The 19,132-nt window shown below is 41.1% G+C and overlaps 2 protein-coding genes across 6 annotated transcripts in view; one reads left to right on the top strand and one right to left on the bottom strand.

The window, feature by feature from the left end:
* The window catches only part of LOC124286227, a 66,043-nt gene extending 52,048 nt beyond the window's left edge, over nt 1–13,995 (top strand). For all 5 annotated transcript variants that reach the window (XM_046722568.1, XM_046722570.1, XM_046722567.1 and 2 more), the window contains 4 exons: nt 1,829–2,332; nt 2,799–2,866; nt 8,552–8,832; nt 10,461–13,995. In XM_046722568.1, coding sequence (XP_046578524.1) covers nt 1,829–2,332; nt 2,799–2,866; nt 8,552–8,832; nt 10,461–10,602 — 995 coding nt within the window. In that variant the 3' untranslated portion in view covers nt 10,603–13,995. The remainder of the gene's footprint in view (nt 1–1,828; nt 2,333–2,798; nt 2,867–8,551; nt 8,833–10,460) is intronic.
* On the bottom strand, nt 12,546–19,095 carry LOC124286207 (neo-calmodulin-like). The gene is made up of 3 exons (XM_046722552.1): nt 18,927–19,095; nt 16,976–17,218; nt 12,546–12,580 (listed from the first exon to the last, which is right to left on the bottom strand). Exons 1-3 carry the CDS (start codon nt 19,093–19,095, stop codon nt 12,546–12,548), a joined length of 447 nt encoding a protein of 148 aa, XP_046578508.1.
* Nucleotides 19,096–19,132: the final 37 nt, after the last annotated feature.

The following is a 19,132-nucleotide window of genomic DNA, read 5'->3' as shown; positions in this document are numbered from 1 at the left end:
GGTCTGGTAGATGTGTTTACCCCTGTATTTCATAATATCAGACAGGTTTTCTTTTTCGTCAGTTTGGGGTGTTTAAGGTATTATGAAAATTATGTAAAACTATTTACGATTGGAGAGTTCATTTTACAATAACCAATCACAACAGTTGTACTTTCAGTTTACCTAAACTCGGTGCATTGCCTGTTAGTGCTATGTTGTTCATTGCGATGCGTGCAAACAGTAAAGTATTAAGAAAACTGATTTTTGTTTTCATTGTTGAAAACCGGACAGGCAACTTTGTATCCGGACTGGTAATTTTTTAAAGTTACCAGTCCGGCTGTCTGGCTTGGAATTTTGTGAGTTGTAAACACTGCCTGCAGTCGACCCTGGAAGTGCGATACATGCAGCTGGTTCTCACGAATTGAGAACGCGAGGGTTGGTACTTCTCAAAATGAAATAGAACTGTAAAAATGTATTTTAAAACCAATCATTTCGATGCAGAGAAAAACACTTCAACGAGTGAGTGGGTATGGGTTTATGCAGCCATTAGCAATACTACAGCAATATCAAGGTGGGGGGACTCAAAGACAAGGGAGCTCATTGGCTAAAAATAAAATATGTCCTATCAAATCGCTGACTCTTTTCAGTGCGGGGCAGGTTAAGGCCAAGGTCGTCAATGGCGAACAGGCACGACACAATTCTGTTTGAGGTGAATAAATGTACGTAAACTCATTATGACAGTGAGATGTAAGTGTCTCCGAAAGAATGGCGACTAGCGCGCTGACACGTGCCATCAGTTCAACATGTTTGGGTGCATGTCGTTTGTGTATACTGTGAAATAAACAAGAAAATGGGTGAGTTACCGCTACAAAATCTGAGCAGGGATTTTAGATCGGAATCGAGAAATCACGATTTTCGAGCTTCCGCAGACCCTAGCTCCCAAAGTACTGCTTCGATTTTTGTGCTGTATGTCTCATTTTGTAGGGAAATCTATTGGCTTGAAATGTGTGCATACTTTAAATGGGATAAATACAGTGAGCATTGTTGAATCCGCCCTGAAACAGACTTGGTGTGTTGACCTCGTTACATCCCTTTCCTTTTATATAGTACTAAGACCCCGTCAGTGACAGTATATACCTTGATGGCAGTTTTCAGCGTTACAAGCCCCTGAGTGTGTGTGTGTTGTAGAGTAGAGTGTTACACAGCTTTTAGCAGTTATCTACCAAATTCTGTTTGTGGGGGGTAGGGACTACAGAATTGGGCTGCACATATTGTATAAGGGGAATCGAACCAGGGTCTTTGGCGTGATGAGCGAACGTTTTATCCACTCGGCTTCCCCACAATGTAACACTAGGATCAAAGCAGTTTGTTCTTTTTTGTGTGTGTGTGTGTGTGTGTGTGTGTGTGTGTGTGTGTGTGTGTGTGTGTGTGTGTGTGTGTGTGTGTGTGTGTGTGTGTGTGTGTGTGTGTGTGTGTGTGTGTGTGTGTGTGTGTGTGTGTGTGTGTGTGTGTGCAGTGTTCGGAAGAGTTGAGGTGCGTGCGTGTGAGGGAATACGTGCGTGCAAATCCCGGGCAGTAAGAGTTGAGGTGATGTAAGGGAATACGTAAAGCAAATCCCGGGGCAGTAATATGGCGTCATTGGGCCTGATAGGGGAGCGAGTCAGTCAGTCAGTGAAATATCAATATATCAAGTTTGGCCCAAGCTTCTTATGATACTAAAGTTCAACGAGTGTGCAGTGTCAGACTTTAATTACTTCAAACCAACTGGCCAGGGCTCGTTGCTAAACAAAATATGAATCATAACCAGGGCGCATTAGGACTGCAATAATCTTCATTTTTTTAATTACAGGTCAACAGATCGACATCAAAATTAAATGCCAGGACATCGCTCAAAATGTTCAGGAACTGTCGGAGAAGCTTCAGATGAAGAAAACCACAAGCCCCTGCATTTGTGAAAAGGTTGAAGCGGCCATGTTGAAAAGTGCCAAAACAGCCTTCAACAAAATCCGGAGAGATGACCCGAGTCGAGAAAGTCACGAACGTTTTGAAAGAGAAATTACAGAAATAAACGCCACGTTGATGAACGCCCTGGAAACGGCTAAAGCTGTGAAAGATTTGTGTGGACGACACAGGAAGGTCACGGACATTTACACCGGAAGCGTTGTGATAGCAATGCAGTGTACAACTCTCGCTTCGCTCGAGACTTTGCGAGAACATTATAAAACTGGCGAGCTGAAACGACTGTTGTGCCAAAGTTTTGTAACCGAAAGGTTAAAAAAGGAGTTTGGAAATTTTATTTTGCTGTCTGTGTCTATATCAGAGGAAGACTTTGAAAGATGCAGGCGACGCTTAGGTAAATAGCAGTTATTTTTCTTCTGAAAGTTGTTGTCTGTATGTTTGTTGTTTTACGCCGCACACAGCAATATTCCAGCTATATGACGGCGGTCTGTAAATAATCGAGTCTAGACCAGACAACCCAGTGATCAAAAGCATGAGCATCGAACAACTGTGATACGATGACTTGTGAAAACCACTTCAGCCACCCAATCCCGTTAGTCCCCTTCACGACAGGCATGGGTTGCTGAAGACCAATTCTGACCCGGGTCTTGACGGGTCGTCTAGGATATGTAGATAGGTATTCAAGTAATTGTCAAATGAATGACGACCTGAAATAGTCAGTTAAATGTATTTGTCTAATTCAGTAACTATAAAAATGTAGGGTTGTCCAGTCGCTGTTAAGAGTTGCGTCCCTTCGGTACTTTGTCATCATCAGTCTCCAGTGCGTCCGTCCTGGTTACATGTCACATCTCTTCCCTCAGAGGAACCTCTCCGTGACGTCACGTGCCAAAGAAAGACACCTGCTCGGACACCTCGGACACCTGCAATGGTAATTCCAGAACTCATATCGTAGCGTGTAGTGAGATTATTGTATCGAAGTGTGTCTATTCTACCGTGGTGTTTCTATTGTATCGTAGAGATTCTGGTTTTTTGTAGAAGGTAGGGTGATTATTGTATCGTAGTGTGATTATTGTATCGGAGTGTGTCTGTTCTACCATGGTGTTTCTATTGTATCGTAGAGTGTACTGTGATTATTGTATCGAAGTGTGTCCATTCTATCGTAGTGTCTCTATTGTATCGTAGAAAGTAGTGTGATTATTGTATCGAAGTGTGTCTATTCTACGGTGGTGTTTCTATTGTATCGTAGAGATTCTGTTTTATCGTAGAAGGTAGGGTGATTCTTGTATCGTCGTGTGATTATTGTATCAAAGTGTGTCTATTTTACCGTGGTGTTTCTATTGTCTCGTAGAGATTCTGTTTTATCATAGAAGGTAGGGTGATTATTGTATCGTAGGGTGATTATTGTATCGAAGTGTGTCTATTCTACGGTGGTGTTTCTATTGTATCGTAGAGTGTAGTTTGATTATAGTATCGTGGTGTGTCTACTCTACCATAGTGTTTCTATTGTATCGTAGAGTGTAGTGTGATTATTGTATCGAAGTGTGTCTACTCTACCATGGTGTTTCTATTGTATCGTAGAGTGTAGTGTGATTATTGTATCGAAGTGTTATTCTACCATGGTGTTTCTATTGTATCGTAGAGTGTAGTGTGATTATTGTATCGTGGTGTTTCTATTGTATCGTAGAGAGTAGTGTGATTATTGTATCGTGGTGTGTCTACTCTACCATGGTGTTTCTATTGTATCGTAGAGCGTAGTTTGATTATTGTATCGTGGTGTGTCTACTTTACCATGATGTTTCTATTGTATCGTGAGCCGAGTGTGATTATTGTATCGCGGGTGGTGTTTCTATTGTATCGTAAGGAGTGTAGTGTGATTATTGTATCGGTGGTCTGTCTACTCTACCATGGTGTTTCTATTGTATCGTAGAGTGTAGTGTGATTATTGTATCGTGGTGCGTCTACTTCTACCGTGGTGTTTCTCATTGTATCGTAGAGAACGTAGTGTGATTATTGTATCGTGGTGTGTCTACTCTACCATAGTGTTTCTATTGTATCGTAGAGTGTAGTGTGATTATTGTATCGAAGTGTGTCTACTCTACCATGGTGTTTCTATTGTATCGTAGAGTGTAGGGTGATTATTGTATCGAAGTGTTTCTATTCTACCATGGTGTTTCTATTGTATCGTAGAGAGTAGTGTGATTATTGCATCGTGGTGTGTCTACTCTACCATGGTATTTCTATTGTATCGTAGAGTGTTGTGTGATTATTGTATCGAAGTGTGTATATTCTATCGTGGTGTCTCTATTGTATCGTAGAGTGTAGTGTGATTATTGTATCGAAGTGTGTCTATTCTATCGTGGTGTCTCTATTGTATCGAAGAGTGTAGTGTGATTATTGTATCGAAGTGTGTCCAGTCTACCGTGGTGTTTCTATTGTAGCGTAGAGTGTAGTGTGATTATTGTATCGAAGTGTGTCTATTCTATCGTGGTGTCTCTATTGTATCGTAGAGTGTAGTGTGATTATTGTATCGTGGTGTGTCTACTCTACCGCGGTGTTTCTATTGTATGGCTGAGCTTCTGTTTTATCGTAGAAGGTAGGGTGATAATTGTATCGTAGTGTGATTATTGTATCGAATTGTGTCTATTCTACCATGGTGTTTCTATTGTATGGTTGAGCTTCTGTTTTATCGTAGAAGGTAGGGTGATAATTGTATCGTAGTGTGATTATTGTATCGAAGTGTGCCTATTCTACCGTGGTGTTTCTATTGTATCGCAGGGCGTAGTGTGATTATTGTATCGTGGTGTGTCTATTCTACGGTGGCGTTTCTATTGTATCGTAGAGATTCTGTTTTATCGTAGAAGGTAGGGTGATTATTGTATCGAAGTGTGTCTATTCTACCATGGTGTTTCTATTGTATCGTAGAGTGTAGTGTGATTATTGTATCGTGGTGTGTCTACTCTACCGTGGTGTTTCTATTGTATCGTAGAGCGTAGTGTGATTATTGTATCGTGGTGTGTCTATTCTACCGCGGTGTTTCTATTGTATCGTAGAGTGTAGTGTGATTATTGTATCGTGGTGTGTCTATTCTACGGTGGTGTTTCTATTGTAATCATAGAGCGTAGTGTGATTATTGTATCGTGGTGCGCATCTAGTGCGTAGTGTGATTATTGTATCGTGCGTGGTGTCTATTCGTACGGTGGTGTTTCTATTGTATTGTATCAGAGCGTAGTGTGATTATTGTATCGTGGTGTGTCTACTCTACCATGGTGTTTCTATTGTATCGTAGAGTGTAGCGTGATTATTGTATCGTGGTGTTTCATTGATCGTAGAGTAGTGATTATTGTATCGTGGGTGTGTCTACTCTACCATGGTGTTTCTATTGTATCGTAGAGTGTAGTGTGATTATTGTATCGTGGTGTGTCTACTCTACCATGGTGTATTGTATCGTAGAGCCGTAGTGTGATTATTGTATCGTGGTGTGTCTATCTGCACCATGGTGTTTCTATTGTATCGTGGTGTTTTATTGTATCAGTGTATCTCTAGGGGTGTTTCTATTGTAGTGTGATTATTGTATCGTGGTGTGTCTACTCCACCACTGTTTCTATTGTATCGTACCATGGTGTTTCTATTGTATCGTGCGTAGTGTGATTATTGTATCGTGTGTATCTACCATGGTGTTTCTATTGTATCGTAGAGTGTAGTGATTATTGTATCGTGGTGCGTCTACTCTTACCATGGTGTTTCTATTGTATCGTAGAGCGTAGTGTGATTATTGTATCGTGGTGTTTCTATTGTATCGTAGAGTGTAGTGTGATTATTGTATCGTGGTGTGTCTACTCTACCATGGTGTTTCTATTGTATCGTAGAGTGTAGTGTGATTATTGTATCGTGGTGTGTCTACTCTACCATGGTGTTTCTATTGTATCGTAGAGCGTAGTGTGATTATTGTATCGTGGTGTGTCTACTCTACCATGGTGTTTCTATTGTATCGTAGAGTGTAGTGTGATTATTGTATCGTGGTGTGTCTACTCTACCATGGTGTTTCTATTGTATCGTAGAGCGTAGTGTGATTATTGTATCGTGGTGTTTCTATTCTACCATGGTGTTTCCATTGTATTAGAGCGTCGTGGTGTGTCTATTGCATCGTGGTGTTTCTATTGTATCGTAGAGTGTGTGATTATTGTATCGTGGTGTCTACTCTACCATGGTGTTTCTATTGTATCGTAGAGCGTAGTGTGATTATTGTATCGTGGTGCGTCTAATTTCTACCATGGTGTTTCTATTGCATCGTAGAGTGTAGTGTGATTATTGTATCGTGGGTGTGTCTACTCTACCATTGGCAGTTTCTATTGTATCGTAGAGCCGTGTAGTGTGATTATTGTATCGTGGTGTGTCTACTCTACCATGGTGTTTCTATTGTGATCGTTGAGCCGTGAGTGTGATTATTGTATCGTGGTGTTTCTATTGTATCGTAGAGCGTAGTGTGATTATTGTATCGTGGTGTGTCTACTCTACCATGGTGTTTCTATTGTATCGTAGAGCGTAGTGTGATTATTGTATCGTGGTGTGTCTACTCTACCATGGTGTTTCTATTGTATCGTAGAGCGTAGTGTGATTATTGTATCGTGGTGTCTACTCTACCATGGTGTTTCTATTGTATCGTAGAGTGTAGTGTGATTATTGTATCGTGGTGTGTCTACTCTACCATGGTGTTTCTATTGTATCGTAGAGCGTAGTGTGATTATTGTATCGTGGTGTTTCTATTGTATCGTAGAGCGTAGTGTGATTATTGTATCGTGGTGTGTCTACTCTACCATGGTGTTTCTATTGTATCGTAGAGCCTAGTGTGATTATTGTATCGTGGTGTTTCTATTGTATCGTAGAGCGTAGTGTGATTATTGTATCGTGGTGTGTCTACTCTACCATGGTGTTTCTATTGTATCGTAGAGTGTAGTGTGATTATTGTATCGTGGTGCGTCCACTCTACCATGGTGTTTCTATTGTATCGTAGAGCGTAGTGTGATTATTGTATCGAGGTGTAGTGTGTATCGTAGAGTGTATGTGATTATGTATCGTGGTGTCTACTCTACCATGGTGTTTCTATTGTATCGTAGAGCGTAGTGTGATTATTGTATCGTGGTGTTTCTAGAGCTGCGTAGTGTGATTATTGTATCGTGGTGTGTCTACTGTATCTATTGTAGAGCGTAGTGTGATTATTGTATCGTGGTGTGTCTACTCTACCATGGTGTTTCTATTGTATCGTAGAGCGTAGTGTGATTATTGTATCGTGGTGTGTCTACTCTACCATGGTGTTTCTATTGTATCGTAGAGCGTAGTGTGATTATTGTATCGTGGTGTGTCTACTCTACCATGGTGTTTCTATTGTATCGTAGAGTGTAGTGTGATTATTGTATCGTGGTGTGTCTACTCTACCATGGTGTTTCTATTGTATCGTAGAGCGTAGTGTGATTATTGTATCGTGGTGTTTCTATTGTATCGTAGAGTGTAGTGTGATTATTGTATCGTGGTGTGTCTACTCTACCATGGTGTTTCTATTGTATCGTAGAGCGTAGTGTGATTATTGTATCGTGGTGTTTCTATTGTATCTTAGAGCGTAGTGTGATTATTGTATCGTGGTGTGTCTACTCTACCATGGTGTTTCTATTGTATCGTAGAGTGTAGTGTGATTATTGTATCGTGGTGTGTCTACTCTACCATGGTGTTTCTATTGTATCGTAGAGTGTAGTGTGATTATTGTATCGTGGTGTGTCTACTCTACCATGGTGTTTCTATTGTATCGTAGAGCGTAGTGTGATTATTGTATCGTGGTGTGTCTACTCTACCATGGTGTTTCTATTGTATCGTAGAGCGTAGTGTGATTATTGTATCGTGGTGTGTCTACTCTACCATGGTGTTTCTATTGTATCGTAGAGCGTAGTGTGATTATTGTATCGTGGTGTGTCTACTCTACCATGGTGTTTCTATTGTATCGTAGAGTGTAGTGTGATTATTGTATCGTGGTGTGTCTACTCTACCATGGTGTTTCTATTGTATGTAGTGTGATTTGTATCGTGTATCGTACCAGGTGTTTTCGTAGTGTGATTAGCGTAGTGCGATCGTTGTATCGTGGTGTGTCTACTCTACCATGGTGTTTCTATTGTATCGTAGAGTGTAGTGTGATTATTGTATCGTGGTGTGTCTACTCTACCATGGTGTTTCTATTGTATCGTAGAGCGTAGTGTGATTATTGTATCGTGGTGTGTCTACTCTACCGTGGTATTTCTATTGTATCGTAGGGTGAAGTGTGTCGTAATCGTAATGGGTCTGTTTCAGTGGGTCTTTTGCATCGAGTCACATTTATCGCAGAGCGTGTATTCTGTCACAGTGTGTCTGTCGTACCATACTGTGTCTATTGTATCTTACTGTCGTATTTTTCATCGTGTCATATTACGTCTATCATACTGTATAGTCCCGTAGTATTGACTTCCGTCTTGTATTCATTGTATCTTATTGTATCCATCGGATTGTATTTTCGCATCACGCAATGTATCAGCCAAATATGGACAAATGAAATGTAACGCTACACCAAATTAACCCTGACATTCCTCCTCAGCTATCTCCATCAAAGAGGATCACCAAGAGCGCCGACGGCCTGGAGAACATCCCGTCAATGCCGCCAACCCCGGTGAATCACTGTCGTAGTGCCTCCACCCCAGTCCTGATGACGTCATCACCACTGTCTAGTCCCACCCACATCACAAGGTCCCCCTGTACCCCCACCAAGAGGGACCGGGTGTTTTCCTTCACCGGCAGATGCCCCACCCCATCCCGACAAAGGAACCTGTCACTGTCGTCAGCCGGAGATATCTCACCGCGAAGAATATTTCAACACATGTAAGTATTCATAGTTAACTGACAGGTAAATGAGTGAGTGAGTTTAGTTTGACCCCGCAATATTCCAGCTGTATGGCGGCGGTCTGTAAATAATCGAGTCTGCACCACAGACAACCCAGTGATCAACAGCATGAGCATCGATCTGCGCTATTGGGAACCGATGACATGTGTCATCGAGTCTGACCACCCGATCCCGTTAGTCACCTCTTACCACAAGCATGGGTTACTGAAGTTCAGTATTCTAACCCGGACCTTCACGGGTTAACTGGCAGGTAAAAGATACAAAGGCGGATACAGCTTTTTGAGAAAGGTGTTTTTTTGTTTGTTTGTTTTTTGTTTGTTTTTTTGGGGGGGGTTGTTTGCACGGTTCTTTTTCTCCCGTTTTCCCCGCCGCCATGTTGCTGACGTATTGGTACAACGATCATATTTGCATAGGTCAGATCGAGGCACCTAGTCACCGGCGGAGAATGCCTGAGTGGTTAGATCACTGACTCTGTGCGCTAGCAATTAGTTGCCGCACTCTGAGAGTATGGGTTCGAATCCCGGATCAGACTCAACGCCGCACCCCCTCCCCCAAACCCCAAAATGTACTAGAATTTCTTACATCTTAACATGTCAGCTTCGTGTTGGTTAAAAGCTCAAAATCATGGAGCTTGCGTTTGTGATGTGGAGCAGGTCGTTGGGGAACCAGGTTACTGGTGAAGGTCCGGGTTAGATTTGGCCTTCAGTAACCCATGCTTGTCGTAAGAGGCGACTAACGGGATCGGGTGGTCAGGCTCGCTGACTTGGTTGACCGTGTCATCGTATCTCAATTGTGTAGATCAATGCTTATGTTGTTGATCACTGGATTGTCTGGTCCAGACTCGATTAATTACAGACCGCCTCCATATAGCTGGAATATTGCTGAGTGCAGCGTAAAACTAAACTCACTCACTCACTCGGTACAAACTGTCACTATATCCTGTTTGCAGTGAAAACGTACCGATGAATTTCATTTTAAACAAAGGAGTAAATGAAATAAAGTGAAATTAAGATTGCGAATCCTCATAATTTTACCTTGCCAATTGAACATTTAAATCTCAGAATTTTATTTAACTTACAATAAAAGTTGTTTAACAAACTATCATAGTTTCAAAGCACTATTATTAGTTTGTATTACAAGGGGGTAAGTCCAGAAGTTGGAACAGTGAAACAAATGCTCGTGCGGTACGTGATGAATGTTAACTTATACCACCGTAGAAACCAATCCTTCTTGTTCTCGGGGTTTCATTTAATGTGTATACCCCCTTGTAATACAATCCAATAATAGCGATGTGAAACAATGATCGTTTGTTAAACAACTTTTATCCTAAGTTGAATAAAATTCTGAAACTTTATTGTTCAATTGGCAAGGTAACATTATGAGGATTTGCGATCTTAATTTCACTTTATTTCATTTACATTTTTGTTTAAAGTGAAATTCATCGGTACGTTTTCACTGCACACAGACTATAACTGGCAACTAACAAAAACGATAGGTATGTAGTTTGCTCTTTTCACAATCTTTCTACAAAAAACACACATAAATTCAGTTATCATCATCATCATCATCATCATCATCATCACTTTATTCTTATTATTGTTTTCAGAAATTCTGACAGTCCCCCATGTTCACCGTCCAAGAAATCCTTCACATTCATCGACGCTTACAGCCAACAGTCTTCCCCGAGGCTCCGTAAGAGTCTTGAAGACATAACGTCCGATCTCGAGAATGTGTCCGTCCACCGGTAACAGACGTCTGATTAGACAGAGCAGACTATGTCACGACAGTTGGCATGGACGTACGCGACACTCATATTCAAACAGTTTACAGCTGGCTCTCCATGCGTTCAACGAACAAATACTTTCATTACATATATACTGAGGAAAATAAATAAGGGAACACCACTTCATGGCAGTGTTCTTTTATTTATTCTCAGATTTCCTCCCAGAGCGCTATTCAAAGCTGGTGATGAATACTGTAAAATATTACAGGAACACACTTTCCTGATTTCCTGAACACAGAACTTCCCTGTGATCCTTTATTTGTTTCTCTCAGTATATATGTCAAAAATGGCCGATGTCTGCACGTCTTTGCTGAAGGCTGTTAATATTTATTATCATACCTCACACATAAATGTCGTTTTCTGATTGGCTGAGCGCTCTTCTATTATTTTCAGTGTACACCGCTTACAAACGAGTAACATTTCTATGTTACCCGGTGGGAATGCCGAATTGTGGCAATTCATTTGGTACTTCGTGTTAGTACTTTTTTATCTCGAATAATTGAGTCACGTATAATGTATGGAATTTACCGATGTTTTACGAATGTAAATCGATGGAAGGGAGACAACTCTAAATTTGTGTTTCTTGTCTGCTTGATTCGATGTCATCTGAAAATCTACATTCAAGTATTGGCTAATTGCCTAACTCTGGTACTCATTGTTATGATCCGATACCTGTGCTTCAAACAGTTTAAAATTAACACTGAAGTGTTCGGTAAGATATTTACGTCGTTCACTGGTCCCTCGGGCCAAGGAGTTAATGTACCCGTCATGACCAGTGAACAACTTATACTGTGCCTTCCATGAATCCCGGTCATAATGTGACCTATTGTTAGCCGGTGTTACACAAGTTGCTCTCATTAAATTGTATCGGTCGATGAGAAAGGTTCTTGTTTTAAAATACCACAATGACTGGATAATGCCTCCTTTAAATTTTGGATAATTAATATTTTAATTTTGACGTCAGTGGTTGCACGGCTCGACCAGCGAGTTATGACGTCATCGTGACGTCATTGTTTGTAAGGTTCAACAAGTATGATGTAATGTTTTATAAATGACGTGGTTGATTGTATGCTTCGACCAAGCAATAATGTCGCCCCGTTGATGTCACAGCTCGTACGACAAAGAGTATACACGTGAGAACTATTTTTCAAAATGGCTGTCTTATACGGAGATCTCTGTTTTGCTCGTTTCTGTTATTGCTTTTCTGTGGGTCTTTTTCAGAATAGAACAATCCTCTTTTGTTTTAGCATTCTTATTTTAGTAGTTGTGTTTGATTATGTTGTTTGCAGTATTTATTTGATTTGGGTTTTCGTTTTGTAGTTTTCATTGTAGACAGTTGTACTGTTTTGCAATTTGCGTTTGTTGATTTTCGTTGTATTAACTGTAACTGCCAAATACTTGTGTTCATTCCTAAGGGAAGCGTTTCGTGTGTTCAGATCTACGTCATTTGAGTTTCTCCAGTCACCAGATTCAGATTTGGCAAGCATTTATCTTGTATGTCTTCATTGCTACCGTGGACAATGAAGCAAATTTGCATTTGGGTAAACTTTCTAAGTTTTGTGTTAGATTTATTGTATCTAAATATCATTCAGTTTCCAGAATTGCAAATATCCATATGTTGCTGGCGAAAGAACGTGGGGGTAATCTTTTTACTTCACATCGATGGTACTGCATAATAACGATATTCTGAATGGGAAGTGTAATCAGATCTCACGAATTGAAGATGTTTAATGTCATCAACTCTCACGAATTGAAGATGTTTAATGTCATCAACTCTCACGAATTGAAGATGTTTAATGTCATCAACTCTCACGAATTGAAGATGTTTAATGTCATCAACTCTCACGAATTGAAGATGTTTAATGCCTTCAACTCTCACGAATTGAAGATGTTTAATGTCATCAACTCTCACGAATTGAAGATGTTGAAAGACACCAACTTTCCTGAAATGAAGATGATGAATGACATCAACTTTCCTGAATTGAAGACATTTCGATTTCTGAATAGAATATGTTGATCGGCATGATCTATTCTGAATGGAATGTGTTGATCGACATCTGCTATTCAAAATGGAATGTGTTGATTGACATTTGCTATTGTGAATGAAATGCGTTGATCGACATCTGCTATTCTGAATGGAATGCGTTGATCGACATCTACTATTCTGAATGAAATGTGTTGATTGACATTGGCTATTCTGAATGAAATGTGGTGATTGACATATTCTGAATGAAATGTGGTGATTGACATTGGCTATTCTGAATGAAATGTGGTGATTGACATTGGCTATTCTGAATGAAATGTGGTGATTGACATCTGCTATTCTGAATGAAATGTGGTGATTGACACCCAATACTCTAAATGTAAGATGATGTATGACATCTAGGACTGAAGATATTTAATGTCATTCGACATGTTCATTTTCTTTTGTCGCCCTTCGGCTCCATGGTAGGGTGTTCGTCGCATTTGTCATGTGAGGTAAAACTCGCTGTTGTTTTCTTGAGGCATAATGCTGCTATGTAGACACGTTTATTGTATACACAGGTTTCTTTATTTTTGGACATATATATTCAAGACACAACTGTTTGTTATCTATAATCTGTGAAGGAACACTTTGAAAAGACCTCGATGAGGATTGGGTGGGTAGCGTGAAAATATATGGTGATTTCACGTATGCCTTTGATAGGCGGAAGCAGACATTGCTGGTTTCAATATTGAAAGTATCAGTTGTGGACGAGATGATTTAATTCATTAATGAAATGTGAATAATATAAGACTCTTACCCATGAGAATGAATGATAAGATCCCTCCGATATTTGCATTTACCGTTTTTAAATGTGATTGGTCAATTGAAGCCATATGACGTGACTGTAAGAAGAAAAATATAATATGACGTCATCCAATGTCTATGACGTCACAAAATCATTACGTCATCTGAGGTCAGGTCTGAGGTGGGGATCACATCAACTATTCATCCGGCGCGGTTATCTATCATAAGTGGTAGCTGGTTGGTGATTTCGTATTAAATTACATTAGGGTGTTGATTCTGCTGGAGTTACGACTCAGAATTACTGAATGTCAAAATTGTTTATGTGTTGAGTTCTGACATTCGTTTGTAAACTATGTATGGCACTCGTGTTATACTCTCGTTATAAAGCAGTATTCAGATAATGTAGAATCATTGCCTCAGATATCCCCGTGAACTGATACAACTCAGCTTTGTGATCCTGCAAAGTCATGTTTCATTTCATGAATAATTATATTCTTAAATTATACATAAACACTGTACATATTGTTTTCTCTATAGAAACGTTATTTAATTCAGAGAAGATTCTTTTAGAATAAATAAAAAAACTGAGTTGTTGTTTGAGTCTCATTCGGTCACTTACACACCCACTCACTTACTCACTTACTCACTCACTCACTCACTTACTCACTCTATCAACCGCCTCCGTGGTGAAGTGGTTAGAGCGTCCGCCCGGAGAGCGGAAGGTCGCGGGTTCGATCCCCAGCCGCGTCATACCAAAATACGTTAAAATATGGTACTTGTTGGTCCCTGCTTGGCGCTCGGCATTAATGGGTACAACAAGGACTGGTCGGCTCGGAGTCAGTATGGTGTGACTGCGTGGGGTATTCATGCTTCACTGCGGCATGGTATCTTAGTTGGCTAGCACTATAAAACCAGCTTAAGTCTGGGCCAGTACAAGCAGCCACACATACACACGCATGCACGTCGTCATATGAGCGAAATATTCTTAAGTACGACGTTGAACGCCATTTCACCTCACCTCACCATATTTGGTGGGTGAGTGAGTTTGGCCTGTAGCCACTTTGAAAATGATTTCAGCAACATCACGCAACATCACGCCGTGTGTAATGAACGTGTGTAATGAACGCCCGAACTAAACATACTTTTGTGTGAAAACCAGCGAGTATGGTTCTAGTAAATGTTAACAATGAAACCTATTTTCGTAGGTTTCTGGCACACAAAAGGGAGGCAACTCAACAGCATGATTTGTGGCATGCTTCTACGATTTGGCCAGCCATGACCTCTGATCAGGAAAATGTGTGTGAAGGATTTTGTTCAAGGTGCGGTGAGTTCAATACTACGCCTAGAGAAAACACAACTCTCTTTCAATTGTCTCTGTACTTATTTTGGAATCCAATGATTTGATTTCGCGAGTGGTCAGAGTCTGTGACAGGGAAGTCACAGCGATGGCTGGTGTTCGTAATATTAACCTCGTGTTTGTCTCTTTCAGATATTAGTGAGTGATCGAGTCATGTTTTCGCCGCTATATTCCAGCAATATCACGACGATGGGGAACACTTTTTATTGAGAGACAAGTTCTTTATTCCAATGGATGCGACGTTTCGGCGTAGATGCTAACTCCGATATCAAGCATGTGATAGCATTTTCACTGAGAGGTCACATCTATTGCAAGAAAGAACATGTCGATCCATAACAATTGCTTCTCCTCTTCATCATGCCAGCTTCTAAATGCCACTCAAAGAAGTAATATAACGACGGAAGAAACCTTAAAACGCTTCACGCAGTGCACACCTGTGGGGATTCGAACCCGGATCTTCGGCGCTTTAAACCCTAGGCTGCCCCACAGCCGTTGTTCCAGATGTTTAACGTTGTGCTGTCATATACTTGGAAAACTTAAACATACTTTTGTGTGAAAACCAGCGAGTATGGTTCTAGTAAATGTTAACAATGAAACCTATTTTCGTAGGTTTCTGGCACACAAAGGGAGGCAACTCAACAGCATGATTTGTCATGCTTCTACGATTTGGCCAGCCATGACCTCTGATCAGGAAAATGTGTGTGAAGGATTTTGTTCAAGGTGCGGTGAGTTCAATACTACGCCTAGAGAAAACACAACTCTCTTTCAATTGTCTCTGTACTTATTTTGGAATCCAATGATTTGATTTCGCGAGTGGTCAGAGTCTGTGACAGGGAAGTCACAGCGATGGCTGGTGTTCGTAATATTAACCTCGTGTTTGTCTCTTTCAGATATTAGTGAGTGATCGAGTCATGTTTTTCGCCGCTATATTCCAGCAATATCACGACGATGGGGAACACTTTTTATTGAGAGACAAGTTCTTTATTCCAATGGATGCGACGTTTCGGCGTAGATGCTAACTCCGATATCAAGCATGTGATAGCATTTTCACTGAGAGGTCACATCTATTGCAAGAAAGAACATGTCGATCCATAACAATTGCTTCTCCTCTTCATCATGCCAGCTTCTAAATGCCACTCAAAGAAGTAATATAACGACGGAAGAAACCTTAAAACGCTTCACGCAGTGCACACCTGTGGGGATTCGAACCCGGATCTTCGGCGCTTTAAACCCTAGGCTGCCCCACAGCCGTTGTTCCAGATGTTTAACGTTGTGCTGTCATATACTTGGAAAACTCGCGAATGCCGTGTTGAACACTAACAATGTTTCTAAGGCGGTATACGTACGTGCTATGTGTAAGAGAGAGAGAGAGAGAGAGAGAGAGAGAGAGAGAGAGAGAGAGAGAGAGAGAGAGAGAGAGACAGAGAGAGGGAGGGAGAGAGAGAGAGGAGAGAGAGAGAGACAGAGGGAGAGAGAGAGGAGAGAGAGAGAGAGAGAGAGAGAGAGAGAGAGAGAGAGAGAGAGAGAAAGACTGACTGACTGAGTTTGGTTTTACGCCGCTTTTAGCAATATTCCAGCAATATCACGGCGGGGGACACCAGAAATGGGCTTCACACATGATACCCATGTGGGGATTCGAACCCGGGTCAGGAGAGATTTGAATGTCTGGTAGTCGGTAGTGGTTAAAGCGTTGGCTCGTCACGCCGAAGACCCGGGTTCGATTCCCAACATGGGCACAATGTGTGAAGCCCATTTCTGGTGTCCCCCGCCGTGATGTTGCTGGAATATTGCTGAAAGCGGCATAAAACCAAACTCAGTCAGTCAGTCAGTTAAAGCGTTCGCTAATCACGCCGAGGACCCGTGTCCGATTCTCTGCAGGGGCACAATGTATGATGTACACCGCTCTGATATTAATAAAAGCGGCGTAAAACCATACTCACTCACCAAACAACTTGAATAGTGAATGTTGATGATACTCAGCAAAAGTGTTTCTAAAATGTACGACAGAAACTTTGTTGAACATATACTCATGCCAATAATGGTTGTCACCCCCTCCCCACCCCAACCCCTCACACACCTCACACCCCCACCCTCCAATTAAAAAAATTGAAGGGGTGACAACCATTATTGGCATGAGTATATTTGAAATAGAAACATAACACCAAGCCTTTCAGATAGTGTAATACGCACGCTCGCTCTGAAAATACGTACCATTAAGATCTAACTGCCCGTCGCCATTGTAGTCACTTTCCCGGATCATTTCATCTGCTTCCTCGTCTGTCAGATTTTCGCCAAGATCCTTCATAACGTTCTTCAGGTCACGTCTCCCAATGTACCCGTCGCCGTCTGTATCAAAAACTCGGAACGCTTCGATCATCGCGACTTCGAACATATCCTCGGCGTTCTTACTCTTGAACATGTTGAGAAAATCCGAAAAATCTAGGAAACCTTTGCCTGAAAATATTGAGGATGATCCTGAAAGTATTTATCCGTGAGTTTCCTGAAATTGGTATGACACAGAAGAGAATGTGATACTTATGTTATTGCCATGACTACGTGAAAGACTCGAATTTGATTGGAAAATCAATAAAATTAGACATAATCAATTTGGATTGAAAAATGCGTCTGAATAGATGACCACTTCACTGAGCACGTACCCAACACTGTCGAACTACTTCCGCTTGACCACCAACATGGCGGATATCAACACAACAGACGTGATGGAAATATTAATGATAAAACAGTTATCATTACTTTGTCTCGAAAATACAATCATATGCTTTTTTCCTCCACATGTATCAGAGAACCTCCGTATCACAGTATAAGAATAAAAAAACTCAATTACAATGTATAGGCCGAGCTATGAGCAAACGATATTAAAGTTCTAAAATTTTCTTCAGTCTTATGTACCATCTACATCTCTGAGATTAGAGAATCAGCGCCTTCTTGTTATCCAAAGTCAAACAAGCTAAATATGGACACCGTGCCTTCTCCGGGGGGGGGGGGGCGCAGTGGGGTAGCCTAGTGGTGAAAGCGTTCGCTCGTCATGCCGAAGGCCCGGGTTCGATTCCCCACATGGGTACAATTTGTGAAGCCCATTTCTTGTGTCCCCCGCAGTGATATTGCTGGAATATTGCTAAAAACGGCGTAAAACCATACTCAGTCAGTCAGTCAGTCTCCTACGCTGCTGCCAAAGAATCCGATCCAGTCCCGACTACCAGACATTCACATCTCTCCTGAGAGCTCACTTCTTTAAACAAGCCTACTCTTAGTTCTCAGCTAATTACCCGACTTGTGCACTGTGAGCAGGATATCAGGCCTGGAAAAGCGCGTTGTAAATATTCATATTATATAATATTTTATGTATCAAACAGCTTATTTCTTAGTACTTTTGAGTTTCCTCGAAGAGATAACATATGTCAATACAACTAGCCAATGACGTTGACCAATGACGTCAACAATCATATTCTGCCATTGCTGATGGTGTGACGTCATTCTGCATTATAGCTAACATACATGGAATTATCATGAAACGGCCCTCCCATTATCAGAAATTTGCGGGCAGCTGCAAATAATATTGGACCGCTCAACCTTAACGACGGGCCACTATCAGTTCCGTTGTCAAGTGACGTCATAGCGGGTGTGTGGGCTTACGGTTCATTCGGCATTAATTGGCTTTCGACTGGCAGATATTCTGGGTCAAACAAGTCAAAGCAACCCGAATTCCCGCTTTATATAGCGGTAATGTTGGCTTTCTTGTTGTTGCTAACCTTAACAATTGCACTATTAAGGCGGTTGATGGACCAAAACCGAACACTGACATAGTTTGACATGTTGTAGGCTATGGTATTGTCAAAGGCCAAGGTCGAATATCGTCACTTTCTGTTGTGACGTCACTTGAATTGTTCGACGACGTAATCGCATTCGGGAAGTCAACCCCGTCAGAAGTTGGTTGTGAGTAAACTTACAGTCAAATTCCTTCATTGTTTCCTTTTTCTTTTCAACACAAATTCCATGTATTTTAGCAATAATAACGGTAATGCTATTTTTGAGGGCATTATCATTTGCAGAAGCCCTCGGTCTTATAATGGAAGACCTCGGGCTTCTGCAAATGATAATGCCCTCAAAAATAGCATTACCCTTATATTGATTACTCCCTCACCGGCACGGTCCACATCCTTTATCATGTCCAGCAGCTCTGTAGCTGTCGGATTCTGTCCTAATGACCTCATCACCACGTTCAATTCGGCACATGTGACCCTCCCATCAGCATTTTTGTCAAACAGCACAAACGCTTCTTGGATTTCTGCATCTGCAATACATTTTCTCATTCATTTTGCGCCCTGTATTGATGCAATCACTTCCATA

The sequence above is a fragment of the Haliotis rubra genome, unplaced genomic scaffold (assembly GCF_003918875.1).
Source record: "Haliotis rubra isolate DU_JTF1 unplaced genomic scaffold, ASM391887v1 Scf379, whole genome shotgun sequence".
Lineage (NCBI taxonomy): Eukaryota > Metazoa > Mollusca > Gastropoda > Lepetellida > Haliotidae > Haliotis > Haliotis rubra.
The sequence above is the reverse complement of the archived record's forward strand: the minus strand, read 5'-3'. Positions and strand labels throughout refer to the sequence as shown.